Source organism: Castor canadensis, chromosome 4 (genome assembly GCF_047511655.1).
Source record: "Castor canadensis chromosome 4, mCasCan1.hap1v2, whole genome shotgun sequence".
NCBI classification, from domain to species: domain Eukaryota; kingdom Metazoa; phylum Chordata; class Mammalia; order Rodentia; family Castoridae; genus Castor; species Castor canadensis.
The window spans coordinates 177,990,388-178,003,464 of record NC_133389.1 but is presented as its reverse complement, the minus strand read 5'-3'; the positions used below and the strand labels follow the sequence as shown (position 1 = coordinate 178,003,464).

Sequence of the window (13,077 nt, the reverse complement as noted above, 5' to 3'; positions counted from 1 at the left end):
GATAGATCAGTTGAGTGGTAGTATCCCTTCCAAAGCAGAGTTTCCATGAGTGTAGGTAATACCCTGTACTCAGCCTTTAAGCTAATTATGATCTATTAATTATGAACAGGCAATCACTGTATTTTGTACAATTGATTGTCTATGTTTTACATCTGATAGAAGATATTGGTAAATGCCTGGAAGCACATTGAACTCTACAGAAAGGGAGAGTAAGGAGTAGAAATTCTGTATCTATTTTATTTTTCATAAAATAGTTATTCAGATGACTTTAGTGAGACCAAAGAAAAGTATAACTTTTATACAGTATTCTCTTTAAATAAACATGGCTACAGGTAATATAAATATGCCCAGAAAACATTATTTGCTTTTTAAAACATTAAACATTTTTTCCTCTAAGCAAGAATTGACATGAACAGTAACTAACGGAACCTGAACTTAGCCAACTTCACTCCAATCCAAACTGGAATTGACTTTTTACTTTTCATCTCCCTGGATAAATGGCCTTGGCAGAAACTGCTGTCACAAAAGCCAACTGTAGAAGTACCCCCCCTTAAAAATGCTTGACTGACCACCTCAGGCCTTTCCTGAGTCTTCTCTGGCTTCTTTCTCAGGTCCTTTTGCTAATGCCCTGCCAAATGAACAGATGTCAACCGTCCTTCTGGAATGCAAGAAAAACCGAGTAGATGGAAGGGGTCTGATCACCTGGTGCAGTAGGGCTACTGGGCAGCTTGTGATTTCTGGCACCTCATAATTTTTTTATTACAAAATTTTTTCATTATAAAGCTATTATTGCCACATTATAAAAATTTAGAAAGCAGAGGAAAGAGAAAAATCACTTGTGATCCCATCATCCCAATAAAATCACTGTTTGCATGTGGGTGCATTGCTTACTTTTCCTCAGGGCTCTCTTTCATCTACTTAACTTATTTATCCCCCACCTCCACTAAAAGGATTTGCATCAACTCACAGAAGTAGCATCGGACAAAAAACTCCACATCAATACTCTGCCAAACCAGCACGTCCTCCTAACTTTTGGATTTCTACATCCTAGGTTCTATCTCCCCATCATCTAGGTTGAATCTTCATGCCATGGAGTTCCTCTCCTTCTATTCCAACACCCATTCCTACAGATTCTTCTGTCATTATCCCCTTCTACATCTGTCCATCTCAGCTCTCATGGATCTTGCTCCTCTCTCCAGTCTAGATCTTTATGCCCAAACGATTTCAACATTCTTCTGGCTTGATTCTCTGTCTCTACTTCCTCTCCTCTTCCTTCATTTTGCACTGCTAAATTATTTTGCTCATTTTGCTTGAACTCCTCCTGGACAATACCTATGTGGCTTTCTATTGTGTGACAAATAAGGAATATTCTTTGTATGAAAATTTGCACCCAGTGTACCTTTCTTGCCATATCTTTTATCCTTTCCTCTGCAAAGCCTCTGCTGGCACAATTGTGCTCTAGATATGGAGCTGCAATGTATAGGATAAATGAGGCAGGACATGTGCCAGCTCCCTGTTGACCAGCAGAGGTAGAGAAACAGGTATTAGCCTTCTTCCATTAACAACTATAAAATGGGACAGACTAAACAAAGATACTGTTTTTAAGCATTAGACTAATAGAACAGAGCTGTGACCCTGGAGGGAAGAAAGACCCACAGTCACTAGGCCTTCTGCCTGGGGTACTTTTCACACTGGTCCTCATAGAAAGCAGGCCTGTCTGAGTCTTTGCCCATAGCACAGATTGCTCAGAATGTGAGAAATCAAGCTGGTGTTTGCTTTTGTAAATAGGCTACTCAAATTCTGGATTGTAAAAACACATAATTTCTCTAAAATTTCTATGGGAACTTTTCTCCCTTTATGCTTTATCTTCCTTTCAATTTTCTCTAACAGAAAACACTGAGCAATCTTATACACAGTTTCAAGTGGGGGAGAGAGGACTACTACTAAAAGAAGTTAAACACATTTTTAGGTAATGGTGGTTTCTGTCCCTCAGCCTTCTACATACTAAGCATCACAGCCTGGTACAGTAGGGAAGGATTACAGAGTCCTGAGGAGGTTTGCATTGGGGGAGATGTGAACATTTTGCAGTATGGGCCATCGACGCTCTACAGCAGACTGAAATCGAAAGAGTAGCACATCCATCATGGGTAAGCCATCAAAGGCCACATTAGAGCCAAGGCCATCTGCAGGAATGACCAAAGCCACTACAGTGACCCAGACGTCACTCTAGAGAAGGGTGAGAAGTAGCTGGAGACCATTAGCAGCACATGGTCTGCTGCTAGGAGCACGAAGAATGGGACTATTCTCCTCAAACTCTTTACACTTGTGTTGGGAGTCAACTGTTGCTCTTCCTTACTCCACCTACAATTTCCAAAGACCACTGGACTCAGTTCTGCCTTTTTCTGCCTAGCAACATCCCCAAAGACTATTTAAATAGCCCCCAACAGTCGGCCTTTCACAATCTGCTGGATAGAATCTACAGGGAGTAGCCCAGGCTTCTGCACCTCAGACCTGGAGAGGGATCTCTTAGGAAGGTACCCACTGCATGGAAAGAACCCTCTTCAATCCTGAGCTTGAAAGAAGCCAAGATCTCTCTTGAGAAGAGCCTGTAGAGGATTTCTTCCTATCATTTCTTACATCTAAACTGGAACTAACTAAAGGGCCATGGCCTAAAAGTAGTTCTCTGCCCTCAGAGCTGCCTTCTAGAGGCCTAAGAAGAGCCCAAGTGAAAGGACATTTCTCACCCTTACCAGAGTCACTCCAGGAACACAATCTTGAGTTCACAGTTGTACAGGCTCCTGAACAACAGCAAGTTCAGGAACAAAGCAAACCCAATTTTGCACATTACCTTGTCTAGGGAGCTCAGTGCAGCCTGGCAAAGCACAGGTATGAGGATTGCATGCTACCAGGAATGGCAGAGAAATTTCCATCCTACCTTCAGCTAGTGGCCTGCAGGAGAGAGCATCATCGAGGTCTCGGGCAGTTGATGGGTCAATGGTGAAGATACAGTCTTTTCTGGGAAAAAGATTTAAAATATAATTAGTGCACAAGCAATAGAAACTGTAATTCACTCTAGTACTGCACTAAAGAACAGATCATTTTGCAGCTGTGCTTTGTCACACAGAGTAAAAAGTGACTTGGATAATCTCTAAGAAGGAAGAAACATGAAAATAAAATGTGAAGCCAGGGAGAAACAAATAGTGACTGCCTTCCTCTTCCTCTCTGAGTAAGAATAGGTGCAAGTGGATGGCAGTGAGGCTTCTTCCCAAGGGTTCTCTAACAAGAGGGGCAAGTCCCTTTGGTCAGTTAGTCTCCATTGGTCAGTTCTTATTTTGCTTCCCCATTTCCAAGAGTAATGGAAGCCTGTCCTTCAAGGATCAGCTGAAGATGCTTACTGCTCCTCCTATCTTGAATAAATGAGGTGTGCCAAAGAGCAAATTACCTTACTTGTGACGCCAGGACAAGACCCAAGAATAAGTTCTGCAAAAAAATCTCGCGCCTTACGGTTAACTGTAACACAATTGTACTTGGAACTAGCCCAGATCACAGTTTGTGTCTCTAGAATAATCACGTACTTTATTCAAGCTCAACCTCAAGCACAGCCCATGCTCATTTATCTTCACACAACATCCTTTTGTGCAACTCATGGCTGATCAATTTGTTTTATCATTTCCCACATAACATGCTGCTCCAACCCACCTGTTCCTACTCTACAAATAGCTACCGGTGTTGGTAACAGCTACCTTCAGTTCCTCAGCCATTGGCCCTCTCCCACCCAGGTGTTGGGCTAGAAACTGGGGAGTACTGCAACAACCGTCCCCCTGCCCCTGCACTGCACTTTGTATTGGCACTCCTAGATCCCTGGACTCTTCAAGTCCCTGTAGGTCATCCACCACTACCCTGTCTCCTCTTGACTCATCAGCACTGGTATGGGTACCATGCTGGTCTTGACTGCAGTTAGGTAGGCTTGTTCTTAAACACTTCTCTCCCACGGTCGCTGCTCTGCTTAAAACTTCCACAAAGTCCTGAGCCTACCATGCTGCTCCAACATAGACAGCCAAACTCTCAGAGCCTCTTAAATACAACTCTGTACTGTCCACTGCTCTTATTCCTCATCATCCTCCACAGCCACCTCCATCTCTCACATTGATCCCCTCCCTACCTCAATACCTAAATTCTAAGACAGTATTAATTATAAGATGCATCATCACTTCAACAATTGCTTTTTGGAGAAATAAAAATCCTACCACATTAGATAGATGATAGAGATAGACAGATAGATAGATAGATACAAATGTGCTTCAGGTTTCAGAAATGTTATATTTTTTAAAAGGAATCTTAAGCTGGGTGTGGTGGTACATGCAGGAGGATCTTGCTATGAACCTGGGCTACACAGCAAGATTCCTACTGGGGATATAGCTCAGTGGTACAGCTTGCCTAGCATGCCTAAGGGCTTAGGTTTGATCCCCAGTCCTAACAAAGCTTACAAACTGTGTGATTTCATTTATGCCATTCTTGAAAAGACAAAATTACAGCGACAGCAGATCAGTGGTTGCCATTGGCCTCGGGAAGGAGTGTTTGTGCAGGGGGAATAGAACTTTGCTTATCTTGCTCGTGATGTTTTGATTTATACATGTCTGAAAAATCATGGAATTGTATATAAAATAGAGGTCAATTTTACTGTTAATTTAAAAATAATTTTCAGCCAGGCACCGGTGGCTCACACCTGTAATCCTAGCTAATCAGGAGGCAGAGATCAGGAGGATCACAGTTCCAAGCTAGCCCAGGCAAATAGTTCTGCAAGACCCTATCTCGAAAAACCCTTCACAAAAATAGGGCTGGTGGAGTGGCTTAAGGTGAAGACCCTGAGTTCAAGCCCCAGTACTGCAAAATAAATAAACAAATAAAATAAAATAAAATAAAATGTGGGTGTGATTTTTGAATTGAGGAAAGTAAAAAAATAGTGTTAAATGTTCACAGGGCCCAATACAGCAATAATATAATAAAAAATAAAATATATGGTTCTAAAAATGTTCACAGGGTTGACCAATAGGTGTTAAAATTATGGGTTAATTTTTTTCTTCTATGCTTTTCCATATTTAAAAAATTCATTGCAAATAAATATTTCTTTTGTCAATGGAAAAAAGTTAACATTGTACTGAGTCTTTCCTAATCAAAAAATGAATGTCGCTGGGTGCTGGTACCTTTAAAACTAGCTACTTGGAACACTGAGGATCTCAGTTCAAGGCCAGCTGGACAAACAGTTCTTAAGACTTCATCTCCAAAATAACCAGAGCAAAATGGACTAGATGTGTGGCTCAAGTGATAGAATGCCTGCTGCAAAGCCCTGAGTTCAAACTCTAGTCCCACTAAAAATTAACAATAAAAATGTCCATCAGATACATAATATTGCTTATAAGGGATTAGACTGCTTAATACAGTCAATGGCTTTAAAAAGATGGATGTAGCACAAGTATGTGCCCACAGGTACACTAAGAAAAGAAGGCAGGGAAAAGTGTGTACCACCAGATGGAGGAAACAAATACATTTAGAGAGCAGTTCCAAGAAGGGTGGGTCAGCAGGGGACCATATGCAAATTAAATTTCACATACAGTACAGAAAACACATAGGTGGAAGCCTCAGGATATCCAGGAAAAACTTCTGTTCTACCACAGAAGAGAGATTGTAGGAGATATAGCCCAGTGATAGGGCATTTTCCTTAGCATGCATGAGGGCCCTGGGTTTGATCCCCAGCACCACAAAAAGATAAATAAAAATTTTTTAAAAGAGGTTGTAAGTAAAAGAGTGCCAAAGAAACAGAAAAACACCAGGGTCCTCTGGAAAGCACGTTCCCAAAGTTGTATTCCCAGCACCTCAAACAGAGGCTGCATCCTAGAAGTATTTGTTGCATGGATGATGGTAACAGGAAAAATCAGAGAAATAAGTTGGTGAGGACCAAGTACTGCCAGCTTCTTGCTTCTGTTTTTATCCCCCATAAAAACTAGCCAAACGGTTTATATACATCGTGTACTCAATAAAAATACTTGTGTAACTAAAGCTGAAATGTCAGATTGGGTAGTAGGAATGGTTTGGCTCTTCTTTCATCATAATGACATCATAAGAAGCTGAAAGAATGTCCCCCTGAGTCAAAACCAAAAAGAACGCTCTGTTAACTTGGTTGGGGGGGAGGTTCCCTTTGGCAGCAATGGGGATTGAACTACTGGCCTCATGCTTGGTAGGCAGGCACTCTGACCATTTGAGCCACTCCATCAGCCCAGTTAACCAGTTAACCAGTTTACTGGGAGGTTAACTAGGAAGCTGTATTTTCTTAAATGTCTCCTATGCTTTGTGACTTTAATTTCTATGGATACAGTGAATGAATAATAATGTCCACTAAGACATTTCAAGATTAAAACTGAGCCAGCCACATGTGACAGAGTAAGGTTTTCATCATTACTTTGCAAATGTCTTCCTTAAGAGAACCCACAATTGTTTCCTAAGGAAAATCCTAAACTAGCAATTCACTACTCCCTTTCTTCTTATTGTTATCTGCTCTTAAACTAAAAACACAGGAAGGCTTGTTTGCTATAAACAAATGCCATCCAAACATTACTCTTGAACAAGTGGCCACAAATTTGGCCTGCCACCTGTTTGTTAATGGCCTATTGGCTAAGATCTGTTCTGTGTTTCTAAATGATTGAAAATCAAAAGAAGAATAGTATTTAATGACACACTGAAATCTTAGTATCTATAAATAAAGACTGATTGGAACACAGCCATGCTTTTTCTTTTTGATAAAATGGCAAAGCTGACTAGTTGTGAAAATAGTATACAGGAGCTGGGGATGTAGAATAAATGCTTAGCAAGCTCAAGGCTCTGGGTTCAATTCCTAGCACTAAAAACAAAAGACTTTATGATGTGGTCCTTAATAGAAAGCTTACTGACCCTTGTTTTAGATCAATGTTTCCTAATATGCCAAGTAAGTGTACCTATTTATTTAGAGGCATTGGGGTTTGAACTTAGGACCTCACACTTGCTGGCAGGTGTTCTACCACTTCAGTCATGCCTTAAGCCTCATTTTCTCTGGGGAGACATGGTCTCACTAGGTAGGCCAGGCTTGTCTAGAATTTATGATCTTCCTGCCTTAGCCTTTTAAGTGCTGGGATTGCATATTGTATCACCATTCTTGACAACTATTTTAATTTTTAAAAGAAGTCTTATTATTCAATCAATTTGGGAAATGCTGGGCTGATTTCTTAGTTATAGGACTTCTCAGAGCCTTTATTAAGTTGATATTGGCAGGTCACACCAGACTCCCTTGTCCCTGACACTCTTCTGTGGCAAAGTATCTCCCAGAAGCAAGGCTTTTCAGGGGAGCATTTCTGCAGGAGCAATAACATGCAGTGAAACCTGGGGCCTACAGCGGGTTTTGCCACAGCCTACAAGAAGTCAACAGAATGGCTACACCATTCACTCAAAGCTGATGAAGGCAGGGGTCCTTTAATCAGTTGACCTTCTTTCACGAGTACTTCCGGTGAAGCTTGGGCAGTGCAAGGAAACAATCTTCTGCACTGAGAAGCTGCATCCTATAGACACATGAATTTAATCCTTGATTAAGTTTCTTCACTTTGGCTGCCAGGGAAGTCAGAAAAATTTTTTGTAGTTTGAACTTTGTGAACCTGCTTTTTAACCATGGTTGTATCTAATTTTCCTACTCATTGATGACTTTTGCCTCATTTCCTACCTTTAAGAAAGTCATTGCATTATATGTGATATCTGCAAGCTGCATAAAGTCATGCTGGGGAAAAAAGCAGAGCACAAAGAAATACATATGTACATTCATTGAGGAACTACATTTCAGAATCATGTGTTGAGGGGTACTGGAACAGGCAGTATAGACTATTATGAGAATGAACTTCTAGACAGAGTAAAACTCAAGAGAGCTCCCAACAAGGACTTGTATTATAGCAGTAGACTCCAAACTTGTTTTAACACTGTGGAAAATTGGGAGAAGCAAGGGAACAGTGAGAGACCCTGACACACCCCAGTCCTCAGTGCTGACAGCCAGTGATTGAATCTGTTGTCATCACCATGATTACGAATCAAATCAGCCACGAAGTGGCACTTGAGGGCTCCTCCTGGTTGTGGGCCACAGTGGCTGGGAGCTGCTGGCCTCAGTACTGGGGAGTCCAGCCCCATGGGGCGGAGCTAGGGCAAGGGGGGAGTCCATCCAGTTGTTATACTCTGTTAACATGCTTGGGATTTTACTGGCTCATTTTCTGGAAGACTTTGGTCTCATAACCTGCAGGGAGCAGCCTGGCCTGCCAGCTTTTAGAACCTGTGAGACCAAATATTTAAAGAGTTCCGCAACAATGGTTAGAAAGAAGCTAACCCTGACCCACGAATATAAAGCACCAGGTGGGGGAGGAAAAGAATGAGACTCCAGTCCATGAGGCTGCAGAATTCCAATTCAGAGCAATGTTATATAACCAAAATTTCTGAAGGCAAGTGACCGAAAGGCTTAGTAGAACTTTTTTAAAGGGACAGCAAACTTCTAAGACCCTCTGTTTCACTCAAAGCCATTTATCCAGGAAAAGGACACTTGAAGAATAACTGAAGATATCCTATAATCCCTTAAGGTGCAGCCAAGAGTCACAGGAAATAACAGGAACATGGAAGAAATTTCTGTTCCTTTGTTACTTGCAGCCCTCCTATGGCCTGCACACCCTACATCTTCCAGGTATGAACACCTCTACCTCCTTTCAGCTAGAAGTCACTGTCAAGCCTCCACATCACTTTGTCACCATTTACCTCACTGGATTCTGGTCAAGGCCCCTATCATATCACAGAAATTGTTCTCCCCAGGTCACGGTTGCTGCCAAATTAGTCAACCTAAAGCATCTGTATGGTCAAAACTCTTTAGCAACTCCTTGCTGAGTAAAACAGAAATTCAGTGCAGGGTTCAAAGCCCTCCATGTACTTTTCTACTCAGACCACACACTCCCAACACATACTTCATGTGCTAAATTTTTCTCCATATCCTCTGGTCTGTCAATTATTGTTGGTGCTGTTCCTATACTGGAACACACTCCCCCAACAGTCTTCAAGGTCTGAGACCTACCTAGTTTTTAAAGGCCTGGCTGCAATACCATCTTCTCTCCATGGAACCTCCATGGCTTCAGAGAATGGAAGCTAACCTCTCCCTATCTGCCCTGCCCATGCTTGTCAGCTGCCCTTCTTGGATGGCATCAACCACTGTTCTTGGTATTCTGGTGGTAATTTATGGACAGGTCTCATCAGTATGGCAGGCTGGAAGCCAATATCAGGTCTGGCTCTGATACAGGCCTGTATTGTAGCCCCGTATCTATTCCAGGATACTGATGGCACACAAACAGTGAATAGTGGATTGATAGCTGAATGAAAAAATGACCCAAGAACTCTCTTAAGTACTTTTCCATTCACCATTGCCACTTTGTCTTGGGAAGCACATTTAGGATTAGAACTCATGACTTCCTGGCGTCTGACACTGTGGTCACACCGCAGTGTTATTGTTTCCAAGGGTATCCTTTTCTGTCTTCATCCCATCTTCTTTTCTCATAAAACAGTGTTTTACAAACTGCGGTTTGGGGACTATTTCCAGATTAACAAAATTTATAGAGGCCCTCCTCTGTCCGTGACTCTGGGTTTGTCTCCTTGCGAGCAAGCAATTCTGGTAGGAAGGATCTGGGTCAATGGTGGCGAATGGGTGAAAAGGAATGGAAACAATAAAATCAAAGAAATAACCTTAAGAAGATAAAGAGTAAAATTTTTATTCCAACACTTTCTTAAATTATATGCTATCACAGTTAATACAAAAATCAGAAAATTTTATATAAAGTGTACCAGCAGAAACAGAGAGAGAGCTTAAGCACTCATCCATGGCACTGTGTCCTCAAGAGCCCTGACAAAGAGCCCAGTCAAGTGGGCACTGGATCTTCTACTAAAGTCAGATGCTGAATTCATCTTAGCGTCCATCTCACCCAGCTGAATTCATCATCGATCAAACCTAGGTTGGTCTCTCCTGGTCCAGGAGGGTGCACCTTTTATTTTTTCCTCATGACAGCTACTGGTATCTTAATATTCTCTCTCTCCCTCTCAACCCCTCCCTCCCTCCCTTCTTTCCTTTTCTTCTTCTTCCTACTTCCTCTTCTCTCCTCTCCCTGACCCTTCTTCTCCCCTTTTGTCCCTCCCCATAAGGAGTCCAACACAAATCAAAGCCTTTTCAGAACAAAAAAAGACAAAGGCCTATCAAGAGTACTTGCTCCAGGCCCTTACTTCCACCCTCCACTCAGCGATGAAGTACCATTCATGAGGCAACACAGTGGGCAGAAAGAAATGACACGGTGCTCTGGGAAGGCCCATTTTACCTGAGCAGGGATTTTAAACAGTGGGTCCACAGAAGGACCACCTCAAGCTTTGGCAAAATTCTAGACCAAGTGAATGTCGTTATTAGGTTCTCTTACTTTCTAAAGGACAGGGATAATACAGGACTCAATCAGAGCCTACTAAAATGGGTCTGCCCTAATGAATTTGTTTACTCACTTGCTGAGCCTCTCATCACTTTTGTGCCTGGTGTACAGGCCATAGGACAAGAATGGCCTGGTATTGTAGGAACCACAGATCCAAGCACAGGCCAGGAAAGCCATTTTTAAACACAGAGAAGGTGTTCAAATTAACTTTCTTCCCTTTGACTTCCATGTTTAGCTTCTAGGGAAGCTGAAAAAACAGTAAAATGAGCATCCATATCTTTATCAAAACTCATCAAAGAGGCCAGTGTGATAGTTCAAGGCAGAGCTACATAGTGAGGCTCTGTCTCAAAAAACATAAAATAAAATAGATGAAATAAAATAAAATAATAAAGGGCTCATCAAAGATCACCATTTGGCCATATTTGTTTCATGTTTTCACTCCCTCTGTACCTCTCTTCATATACATGAATTTTTTTCTTTTTTTTTTTTTCATCTAAACTACTGAAAAGTATCAGAACACTTTTCCCCTCCATAATTTATTTAGTAGGTGGAGGGTTTTGTTTGTTTGCTTTTGGTTTATTGAGATAACGTCTCACTATGTAATTCAGGTTGGCCTCGAACTCAAAATCCTTCTGCCTCTGATTCCCAAGTGCTGGAATTACAGACATTTACCACCATGCTCAGCTTAGAACAAATTTTTTAAGCTATAACACCACAATACTATTACCATAGCCAAGGTAAGTAATTCCATGTAACCCAATTTGGAGATTATATGTAAATATCTTCAATTGTCCTCTAAAAGTCTCTTTAACTTTTTGTCTTTCTCCTGATCCAGAGATCCAGAATCTAATCAGCTTACAAACACACCATACTTGGTAGTTATATCTCTTTAGTCTATTTAACGCCCATCTATCTTTTAATATAACATCGCTGTTTTAGAAGAGTCCAGGCCTGTTGTCTTATAAAATGTCTCATGTTCTAATTTACTGGAGTATTTCCTCATGGAATAAAGAAGTGATAAAGAAAGAAAAATAAACTAAAGGTGAGCTAGCCATGGTAGTACATGTCTGTAATATCGGGACTCAGGAGGCAGAGGCAAGTCATCTATGGAATGAGACTTTGAGATCATGTAAATAACCTTTTACTTCCTTTTAACTTTATTTGTTGAATATTAAAAAATTTAAATGATTCAAAAAATTAAGTGTACTCAGAGTGTCCTTCTATCTCTATCCTTCCACCCTGCTCCTATCTCCTATAGTTAACCATTTAATCATTTTCTGGTTTATCCTTTCTAGATTTCTTAGAATTTTGTTTTTATTTTTGCTGGCCCTCATGCATGCTAGGCAAGCACTCTACCCCTGGGCTATATCCTCAATCCCTGTTTTTCTTTTCTTTTTGGTGGCTCTGGGGTTTGAACTTAGGGCTTTAGGCTTGCTAGGCAGGCACTCTATTACTTGAGCCACTCCACTAGCCGTGTGTGTGTGTGTGTGTGTGTGTGTGTGTGTGTGTGTGTGTGTGCATGCATCTATCTAATAAGAACATACATATATATATATATATATATATATATAATGTATATTTATTTATTTATTTTCCCTTCTTCCTTACACAAATAAGTCAAAGCTACAGATTCCCTTTTCATCCTCTCACATAACAATAAATCCCAAAAATCACTGTATTGTGGTTCAGAGACCACAATCACAGAATCATCAGAGTGGGAAAGTTGCTCCAAATCAAACATCCCCCAAATGCCTCCAAACCCAAACCAATGGGATAGGTAAACCCACATCATAAATACTTGGGATCAGGGGATGAGCGTAAGAGTGTATTGCCTCAATTGGGCATGTATTCAATTTTTAGGAATTACTTTCAGCTCAGAGAAGGTAGCTCACACCCATAATCCTAGCATCCTGGGAGGCTAAGATTGGGAGGACTGCAGTTTGAGCACAGCCCAAGCAATAGTTCATGAGACTCCCCCATCTCTAAAAAAACCAGAGAAAAATGAAAAAATGGAATGGAGGTGTGGCTCAAGTGATAGAGCACCTGCTTTTGCAAGTACAAGACCCAATTCCACTGGGGATGTGGGGAGGATGTACTTTCACAGGCTATATTGAAATGTGACTGAGAAGATTTATAATTCAGTCCTTTGCAGCCACAAAAAATTAACTCACTGCATTTTATAGTACAAAGCCAATCAAGCATGACTTCTCTCAAGAAATATTCCCACCTTTCTTTTCTAAGTAGTTTATAACTGTATATAATTGTAATTCTTTTCACAAACTTTTCACTTATTTTATGACAAGAGCAAATCCAAGTTGTTAAGATCAGTGGAACATCAACATGAAGAAGGTAACAGAAATCAAGAGAAAGAAGGCAGAATTCCTTTGACCAACAAGTATTTAGTGGAGAGCTACTGTTCTAGGTGTTCAGGATCTACTTGAGAACAGGCAAGCAAAGATTCCTACCCAGTTACAGTCTAGTGGGGGAAGAGAGAAAATAGGCAGCAGTGAAGTTAGAGAAAAAGAAAAACAGTAGAGCAGAGAAAAGGGATTGGAAGTGCTCATTACAA

At 41.0% G+C, this 13,077-nt stretch overlaps 1 protein-coding gene across 7 annotated transcripts in view; it reads right to left on the bottom strand.

Annotated features, from left to right (window-relative positions):
• The window catches only part of Dis3l2 (DIS3 like 3'-5' exoribonuclease 2), a 370,364-nt gene that overhangs the window by 149,804 nt on the left and 207,483 nt on the right, over positions 1-13,077 (bottom strand). For all 7 annotated transcript variants that reach the window (XR_012447408.1, XM_020172819.2, XM_074072000.1 and 4 more), the window contains exon 10: positions 2,936-3,015. Coding sequence is in view for 6 of the 7 variants with exons in the window: in XM_020172819.2 (XP_020028408.2) it covers positions 2,936-3,015 (80 nt within the window). In the remaining variant the exon portion in view is untranslated. The remainder of the gene's footprint in view (positions 1-2,935; positions 3,016-13,077) is intronic.